Consider the following 9,741-nt stretch of genomic DNA (forward strand, 5'->3'; position numbering starts at 1 on the left):
TACTAAAAAGTTATTTTTACTTGACATTGTAGGTTCAGGAGCCAAACTGAGCCAAGTGTTAGCTAGCAGCTAGCAAGCTTGTTCTTTTATATTCTGTTGTCATAATTTAGCGTTACTTAGAGAAGGTTAGTTTAATGGAACTAATAATATACATTACAATCATGATTTCTAAAGTTCATAACTAGGCTAAACATTGACATTTACAATACATTTTATACCCAATCCATGATGTTCAGGAGCCAAACTGAGGAAAAGCTAAATGTAAGCTAGCAGCTAGCAAGCGCTTCCTTACAAAAAAAATGCAGCATCGGTGTAGCAGGGAGGTGAGTAAAAATATTGATGAATGAATGAGTTAGGGAAACGTCTTAATGAATCCACGTGGTGTTTGTTAAGTTTCTGCCAAAACAGAGAGTATTAATAAATAATCCAGATGTTTTCCCTTGTAATGCTACCATTTTGAAGCTAAGTGGCTAGTTTAAAGGAAAACCTGTAATAGCATGTGTGAACTCTTTTGTAAAGTAATACCAGAAAAAGCTTAAACAGAAATAATTCAAATAACATAGTAGAAGCCTACAGTTGAGAATAGGACATTACCAAAGAGTATTTTAGGATTTAAGTAAAAAGATAACGGTGTAATTTGGCTTTTAGCAACATTATCATTAATGTGAGAATATCGCAAATATGCAACAACAACAAAATTCCAGGTGTGACGCTCCCAGCAAGAGCCAAACACTTTGGTGTCCTTGAACAGCTTGTGTGTGTGTGTGTGTGTGTGTTTGTGTGTGTGTGTGTGTGTGTGTGTGTGTGTGTGTGTGTGTGTGTGTGTGTGTGTGTGTGTGTGTGTGTGTGTGTGTGTGTGTTTCCTCAGGTACACTGTATCTAATCAACCAAACCTCGCTGATGCTGCCACTGTGGAAACATTATCTTTTACTTTTTAGTTTGTTCAGTTTCTGGCTTCACTGGCCCTCAGGCTTACTCTGTTGATTCAGCCACAGCCGCTGATAAATTCTGAGCTGAATACACTTTAGTAATGAGGCGAGCAAACAGGGCCTCCACAAGCATGACAACAAACTGAATAAATAAACAACACAAACTCCTTAATCTGGAATTCTAACAACAACTTAAACGAGATTTCAGACACAATTTTAGTAAATTATGTTTATTAGAATTTAAATGTGTGTTTCTATTCACAGATAAAGTCCAAGGACATAACCTGGCATGAAAAGCAGCTTCCAAAGAGGTCCACAGCTGGAAAGGTACTAAGACTTTTATCCAACTGGCTGTTTTTTTCTCCCATAATTTCCAGGGATCTTGTCACACCAACAACTGTGAAAGCTGAATGCACCGTCACACAGTCCTACGTGGCTCTGATGTCACGAACGGCAGGTGCTTTCAAGCAGAGAGAGGGAGAAAAGCCATTAAAGTCCCTGACTCATCATAAAAGAGGAGGGAGAAGGTGAAGAGGACCAGATTTGCCCGATTAGTCAGTTTTTCCATTAGGCCAAGGCTGGCTGTCTGAAAGAAAAACAAGTGTGGATGTCACATTAGGCCACGGTGACAGTGAGCTGGCCTTTCGGCTGTTTGACCACCACTGGTTCATACAAAACAGCACCAGTACAACTGAATGTGTGTGTGAGTGTAATTAACCTTTTTTATCTCATGGCTCAAGGTCTGCCTCGGTGACATGGGTGAGGAAAAGGCAGGTTTGGGAGAGAAAGAGATGCCGGGATAAAGCAGCGGTGGTCGGTGTCGGCAGGGAAAGGGTGTGTGGCTGAGAGTGTGTGACACACTGAAAATGGCAGTTCTTCTCCAACGCTGAGAAGTCGTCTTCCCACTCCAGGCCTGCAGGTAAAACACACAGTTAGTGACGATGAAGTGCCAATATCTAGCAGCATCAACAGCAGCATCGAACATTAAAGTTAGTTTCACGCTTTGATCTTGGTACACTGTCAGAGGAATTTCAGTTTAAGTATTCAGTATGGCTAATATTATAGATATTTTTTTAATATATATAAGCCATAAGTAAATATATTCAGTTTCATTTTCGACCAGTTACAACAATTACAATTCTTCAATAAAAAAGAAAAAGAAAGAAGAACTGTTGATTTGATTATCCCTCCTAACATCTTGGTCCTATTTCACCCTGAAATCATTTTTTAAATATTGGATGCACATCCTCGTTTCAGGACAAAATACATTGTATACTCATTTACTAGTCAAATGAGTAAATGGGACTTTCCACTACGGTCAAAGGTGTTAAATATATGAAATACTAGGGATACAACCACTGGTATCATCTTTGAAATAGTACCACTGTCTTCTAATGTGACATCTGGCAGAGATGTGCAGGCCTCAGGGTGCAGCTCCATGGTGGGACTCTCCTAAGTGGAAACAGTGGAAAGTCAGTTTAAATTAAACAGGAAACTATGGAAGTGTCATATCTTTTGTTAAGATCAAAATAGTGAATGAATAGAGCATTTAAAGTGCATATTCTACATGAGAAACAAAGCCAAACACCAACATAGGAAACCAGTACCTGATCAAACAGGAAGACAATGACTTCATCATGAAAGGACACGCTCTTCCTCCGTTTTACATCCATGTTCGCCCGAGGCAATTCTCCTGGTGAATCGCATATTTGATAAGACCTCAGACTTTCAAGGTTGTTAAAACTGTCTCTGATAACCAGTTCATGTGTATTCCTGTTAGAGTTCTTGGTGTTGGAAGAATGGGCATTGAAGTTTTTCAAATCACTTAACACGTTGGTATCACTAAAATGCCAGTCAGTATCCCCTTTAGATGTCCGACAATCCTCCGCGGTTATGTCCCCAAAACGTGGAAGTGGTATGTCTTCATCACAGAAAATGATAAGGCTATTAAGCTGATTCATTGTGACACAGTCCTGCGGGGTCAGCATGTTTGAATCCCTTTTGATCAAGCTGAAAATGTCCTGCATGCTAAGAATTAGTCTCGTCCACGGGGTGTCCTTTGGGTAATCTGGGACAAAAGAAACGAAGGAAGTGAGTGTCGAAGTTTGATGTTGAGGAGGGGTAGAGATCGGTTTTGGCGACGTTACCAGACTGGATCTGCAGTCACTCTTCCGCCACAACTCAGAGGATGCGGTTCCTCTCTGATCGAGGATGCAGGTGATGGTCTGCAGCTTTTCATCAGCCTGGACCATCTGATCGGAGGATATGAACAGCTGGAGCTCTTCATTCCTGTAAGGTAATGCACAACAGCTTATTCAGACTGCTATTGTTTGCATTGGTTCTTATGTCATTACGAACAAGTAAAGGAAATCAAACATTTGTGGGCCTGTCAAACAACTCTAATCATCCTATAATGACGGATGGCTGGGTCTGTGTGTGTGTCTAACTATATTTAGATGATTTTAACCGTACTGTGGTAAGCGTGGACTGTAGAGTTTCTGGGTGTAGCCACACAATCTGTAAACAGGCACAACACTCAGGTCATATTTTTGTAGTTTTAGCCAGTTTTTTGACTACCTATAATAGTCCTTTTTCCCTGTATAGATGGACAAAGCTCCACCCTTTCTAGTCTCCCCTATACGAGCTTATTTCAGATAAAAGTATGAACAGTAATCAATGGCAAAAAACTAAAAAAGTATCCCGTTTGAATAATTTAATTTTTTTTCCAGCAACTTCCGAAGACCTGTTGCTGCTTGTGTGAGTTAGTCCCAAAACATGCAGACATCGTACTGCAGTGAGAGAGAAAGTTATGACGTCACGTGCAAACCTTTGGGGTAGGTAGTTTTTCTAATTACGTATTTTCCACAGCCTCATACTTCAGTACTTTTACAACAAATGTTTACTTTGCTAACTTGCTAAAGAATCTTAAATTGAAAAACATCATATTTGTATCTCAAGACACAATTTAAACAGAATCGCAAAGTTTGTTGCCTTTAACCACCATTATTTTTTTCGAAATAAGGTCCCTTTTTGTAATGATTTTGTTTTTACTTGTGGTCCTTTTGTGTCTCTTTGTGGTAGGGCTTTCCCCTTTTAATAGCAGTGAGTCAGTTTGTGTGACTTTGCAGTTGTTTTGCATTTCTTTGTCATCATTTTCGGTTTCTTAGTGGTCATATTTAGTCCCCCACCTGTTTGGTGAGTGACATTTTTAAGCCTTCCCCCTATATTTTGAAAAGCATATAGCAAAAGAAGTATAATGTCATACCAATTACAATGTTGGTTGCATATATCTTCCTTTTAATAACGTGTTTTTAAGTGACTGTTAAAGGGCCTAGTCAAAGAGTTTTGGGTTTTTAGCTGGTGCACACTGGCTGGCACTTTAATTCAAAAATAATAAGTCAGCTTTTCTTAAAATAATCTCCTATTACGGTCGAATAATATTCCATTTCTGTCTGATCCAATGGAAATGTAAGAGGTCAGCTGCAGTGCACAGACAGCCCCTCGGGTGTGTTAACAACAGGATGTACTAAAAACTGATGAAACAGCGTGCACACAAACACATGCATTATTTGGCCACTCACTCCTGAGCCTGAATAAATATCGGGGCCCATCCATCCGCGGAGACAAAGACGCAATCGGAAACTTTTACTGCTCTGCAGTAACCAAGCAACCGCTGGATGAGTGACTCAGGAAAGGAAGAGGGGAGCTGACTCACAGCAGCAGTGACGTTAAGGATGTGAAAGGACACACACTACTGTAGGTCACACACACACACCCACACACACATGCATGCATTAGGCCGTGAAACCTGTAATCTCCCCTGTTTCGGGTAAATTAACACCCGACCGTGTAACAGGTGGAGGGGTCAAGGTAAAAACAGATTATAAACAGCCAGTAAACAAATAGACATCCATTAATCCACCAAAAACAAGACACAAACATCCAAGTTAACAAGATATAAATAATACCTTTTCTTGATTTCTTTGTCACTGCATCTCTTTTTAGGAAGCCAATTAAAACCGTCCAATGAAATCACCAGCGTAGCTCCATCCCTGAAGTATTTTAGCTCTGGAAAAAGAAAGCGAGGAACATATGTTTGAACCGATATGCATTGCTTTCGAAATTTGCTGCATCATGACGCTGCAAAATGCGTTGCAACACTCTCTGCATCCTCCCCACGCATGACACCAGAATATTTATTTTCCCTACCTTGCATTGTGCGAGCCCCGCTCATTTAGTCTTGCTGCACGGTAGACACCGAGGCATTGAGGGGAACCACAGGAGAAACATATGGACGGAGAGTCAGGAGATGAAGGTTATCCACAGAAAAAGAGAAGAGGAGGAGGGGGGGGAAATGAAATAAGGAGAGTAGATCAGAGGAGGTAGTGAGTGGAGGTGATGAAGAGGGAGGAAGTGAGGACAGAGGAAGGACAAAGATCTCAGATATACAGCGAGCTCCCTGGAGGCTGCTGGCCTGTCTGCAGCAGCTCAGAGCAGGAAGGATCAATACCTTATCTGGGCTAATGCAACACAACATGACAGTGGATGTCACAGTGACATGTCACTTCTTAATTATTTTACCATGCCTACATTCATGCAAACACAAAAGCAGTTACTCTGGCAATGCACATCAAAAATATCTTTCAGTTTCCAGGTTGTGGATTCACAATAATTGAAGAATTCCTCTGCATTTTTTTTTTACATTAACCAGTTTTTATTTGTCTTTTAAAAGCTTTATTTCCAGTCAGGACCTTTTCCCTGCAGTCATCACCTTTTACACACATCTCACCTTGATGATTATGCCCAGTGAAACAAGATAATCTATGACAGTATAACATACAGAGCTGACACCACAAGGAAAGACGTTTCTCAAGTGAAATGAGAAATAGATCAATTAACTGTTCTGTTTATTTTTGCTGAGTTGTTACAGCTTTATTTATTTAATCGTTGGATGAATGGTGGTTCAACTTGAAGTACTACTACCTACTGTAAACACTGGAGTGTGGCGTTACAATGTGTTTTATAAGATCGTAAATGTGTTCTTGATCCAGTGTTTAGGAACATTTCTTCATACACTAAATTGATCAGATTAAAATTGCATATAAGTAAAGTGTTTTTGGTGCATGGTCTTACCAGATGCAACAGTGAACATTAGCTCCCTCTAGAGGCTGAAAGCAGAACTGCAGGCAGCACTGAGGTAGAGGAGAGAACTGCAGCAGCTCTTCAGGTTATTACAAAAAACAGGAAATACACTTTTAAAATGTGGTTTATACACATACATTGCCATAAAGTATAAAACAATACCTCTTTGTACACATTTGTCTATTACTGCTGCTTTCATTGATGCAGCTATTTCAAGTTGTACCAGTAGTGGACAGAGGACTCACAACCTTTACTTAAATACAAGTAGGAATATTACAGTGTATTAAGTGAAAGTACAAAAGTATTGCCTTTAAAATGTACTTCCCATGCAAAAAAAATCAGCTCTCCCATACATCCAAGCCTGCAGGAGGAGCTCGTCCCTTACAGAGTCTGCTTTCAGAGTTGACACCAGGTCAGACACTTACATACTCATATTGCACAACAGCTTTTTTTTAGAATATATAACTGATGCATCAATGTGTCCATCACTTTAATGTTGCAGTTGGGAAATCAGCTGGGAGTTATATTAACAATATATATACAGCTGGGTGGCAGAGGGTCAATTCAGTTGAGTTATATCCTGTTGGAATTACGCAATAAATGACACATGTTGTTGTTGTTCGTTTAAAAGGTAATTAAGTAAAGAAAGTCATAGTTGTTCGTACCATTTAGTGTTGTCTTCCTATCGACTGTGCGGCTGTTGTCCTCCCGGTTTGACCACATCTGCTATCAATTTGAATAAAACCCAAAACCTAATGAAAGTGACCATAATTATTTTCTCGTGGAGCAAACGTGTTATTTTTCAAGCACATATTTATCACCTATTATCCTGACATCCTAGGTCGAATTTGACAACAGGAAGGTTAATGAACAATATACAGTACGTCACCACTTTAATAACCTATAGCATAAAATAATACCTGATCAATTATTTGTTGATTATATTTTGTTTAATTCATCTTAATCTTCAAGTTATAACCAACAACCATAGTTATAACCATATGACCATATTCGTCACCTAGTCTTAGTGGAGTAAAGTACAAAGTAGTACCTCATACTTCTACTTATGTACAGTACTTGAGGTAATGTACTTAATTACTGTCCAGCACTGATTTTTACTCATTGAAATAGATACACAAATGCTGCCACTACATCGTTCTTACAACTTCTATACTATAACTACTGTTCAAATGCTCCAGTACTTCTGCTGATGCTTTCATTTGCACTGTAACATTCATCCTCTCTTTTATCATGTAACTTCCAAACAGTCACATGTATGAATATGTTTACCGCTGGTACAGTCCTCCCCCTGGCAACAAAATCACTGATGCTGGAGTTCTGCTTCACACACCCTGACAGCATCAGGATGCTGTTCCCAGGAGGCGACAAATATCACCATTCAGTCCACCTCTGGTGTCCAAAAGAGCTAAAAATAAAAGAGAACATAGGATTCTGAAGCAAAGGAGATGGACGGATGGTGTTTCCATTCTTCTTCTTCCTGCCTTTACTGTAATTCAGCTTTTTTCTGCTAAACCTCCCCCTTCCCGTCCCGTAACCTCGTCCTCAGAGGCCTCGCGTCAGCCATATCAGGTCAGCCGGTGCACTGCTACCGTGTTTCAGTACAGTCAACTCTTTTTCCACTGGACGTAGCAGTACATGTGAGGGCGCGATACAGTCGCCGCAGCAGAAAGACTTCTCCATGGCGCAAAATGGAAGCTTATTCCGACACAATCTATTTTCACTTTGGAGGAATGAGTGATGTGTGCTGTGTGGGTTTCTCAAAATCTGATATCTCGACACAAACTGTCAGAGGAATGATTGATACGTCTTTGGTTTCGGGCGGTCCGACTGAATCAAGCCTTGTATTTTATCAATACATTTAGCATCTTTTATCCAAAACGAGAACACATGAGAACACAAATTACAGAACGTCAATCAGTACCCAATTCATTATGATCTGCTTTAAGTAGGGGTGAATATCATTTCTCCTCTGATCTCCTCTTCTCCTTTAGTCAGAAGTGTGCCTGCCAACTCTCTGGAGAAATGTCTCAATCCCACAATCCCCTGCAGCATACCATGGATCCTCGCAGGGAAACTTAACCCCCTGGGCTTTAACAGGTGAACTAAAATAAGGAATGTGTCTGTTGGGCTAAAGAGGGGGAGAACAAGCCCAAGCCCCTGAGCTTGAATTGTGTCAATTAGTTTCTTTGCTATGTCTTAAAATTGCCCCAATTGAGTTGTAACAGGCACAGTGTGCGCCAGGAGAACTGAACAACTATCCTTTTACACTGCAGGCGCAGAAACATCAGATCCAGCCGGCAGGCGGCGAGTGACACCGAGCAATCCGTGAGAGGAGGGTAATTGGAGATCTCTGGGCTTATTCTGAGCATGCAGGGGAACACACCGATGGAGTCCTGAAGGAGGAACACGAGTGGAGCTGCCGAGAGTGCAACACCTATGGTGATCAGGGCAGTGGGCAAAGCACTGTGGGTAATACAGGAAAACATCCAGTCAGGGCGCCGCTGGTGCTGTTTGCAGCCTTTATTTGGACACGGCAGGGTCTCAGGGGCTGCAGAGGAGAGAGGGGCAGAGAGGGGAGGGAAACGTGACACTAAAACAACAACATACAGAGTGGTAAACATGTCACTGTTGTGTACATATTTGTACAAGGTGTGTGGCTTCAACGGTGATAAAACTGTAATGCCATCTTTAGTCTGCATGTAAGCTGTACTGTTTGCATGTGAAGTCAGACATGGCAGGTCAGAAATGACATCTTTTGTTACAAGAGGGAGAAAAAGTAGTTGGTAATAATGGTGGTGCAATCATTTCAGGACGTTTTGATGTTTTTTAAAGAAAGACAGACTTTTATTAGTTATTGAACCAAAGACCCCTCGGTTCCCGAAACAAGTCCCTACAGACTGAGTCCCCCCACAAACTGCATTTTAAAATATGTTTTGGGGTGAAACATCCTCTTCTTGTGGGGAGACATATATATATGTATATCTTTTTTTTACTAAGACTACCCGGGGAACTTTTTTGAAGTCTTAACATTTTATGTAATTAAAATAACTTTTTACAAATAATACAAATGTAATCGCACACCCATCTTCCAAAAATGAAACGGAAGATGTATATGCACAAAGACATACACCTAAGGGGGCACCTTGCATCAATATTATGGGTAGAATATTTTCTTTTTTTTGCCATATTAATTTAAGGTACAACCAATAATCACTATCAAATCAAATCAGGTTTTATTTACATATATATTTAAAAAACGATTTTTGGTCGAGCCAAAGTGCTGTACATGCAAATAATAAATAACACAAATCGCAAACAGAAGACAATAATTGACAACAGCAAATATAAAAATCACACACAGGGAAATGTCATGAGTCGTGCTCCGCTCTGACTAGAAGGCCAGGGAGAAGAAGTGAGTTTTTAGTGTTGATTTAAAAACCCCTAGGGTCTGGGCCGACCTCACATGCAGGGGCACTATAACACAATGCACCACACCCAACGTATACACACAAACACACACACACACACACACACACACACACACACACACACACACACACACACACACACACACACACACACACACACACACACACACACACACACACACCCTGAGGGATGAATACATCCTCTGGTTGTGAATTGAGGG

General features: G+C 40.6%; 1 protein-coding gene and 1 long non-coding RNA gene across 6 annotated transcripts in view; one reads left to right on the plus strand and one right to left on the minus strand.

The window, feature by feature from the left end:
• Positions 1-1,125: 1,125 nt before the first annotated feature.
• The window catches only part of LOC307025403, a 22,159-nt gene continuing 13,543 nt past the window's right edge, over positions 1,126-9,741 (plus strand). The window contains exons 1-2 of the long non-coding RNA XR_013804154.1: positions 1,126-1,256; positions 1,670-1,848. This is a non-coding gene — a long non-coding RNA (uncharacterized lncRNA). The remainder of the gene's footprint in view (positions 1,257-1,669; positions 1,849-9,741) is intronic.
• On the minus strand, positions 1,141-8,607 carry LOC307025399 (uncharacterized protein). Of its 5 annotated transcripts, none has more exons than XM_079660034.1 (8): positions 8,476-8,607; positions 6,063-6,150; positions 5,139-5,186; positions 4,898-4,997; positions 2,537-3,218; positions 2,312-2,381; positions 1,648-1,842; positions 1,141-1,515 (listed from the first exon to the last, which is right to left on the minus strand). In XM_079660034.1, exons 3-7 carry the CDS (start codon positions 5,161-5,163, stop codon positions 1,658-1,660), a joined length of 1,062 nt encoding a protein of 353 aa, XP_079516160.1. In that variant the 5' UTR covers positions 5,164-5,186; positions 6,063-6,150; positions 8,476-8,607; the 3' UTR covers positions 1,141-1,515; positions 1,648-1,657. The 5 variants fall into 5 exon arrangements, with proteins under 5 accessions (XP_079516160.1, XP_079516159.1, XP_079516161.1 ...); XM_079660033.1 differs by lacking the exon at positions 8,476-8,607 and adding an exon at positions 6,737-8,086; XM_079660035.1 differs by lacking the exon at positions 8,476-8,607 and having other exon boundaries at positions 2,315-2,381; positions 6,063-8,086.

This window comes from Notothenia rossii (genome assembly GCF_949606895.1).
Source record: "Notothenia rossii genome assembly, chromosome: 11".
Taxonomy (NCBI): domain Eukaryota; kingdom Metazoa; phylum Chordata; class Actinopteri; order Perciformes; family Nototheniidae; genus Notothenia; species Notothenia rossii.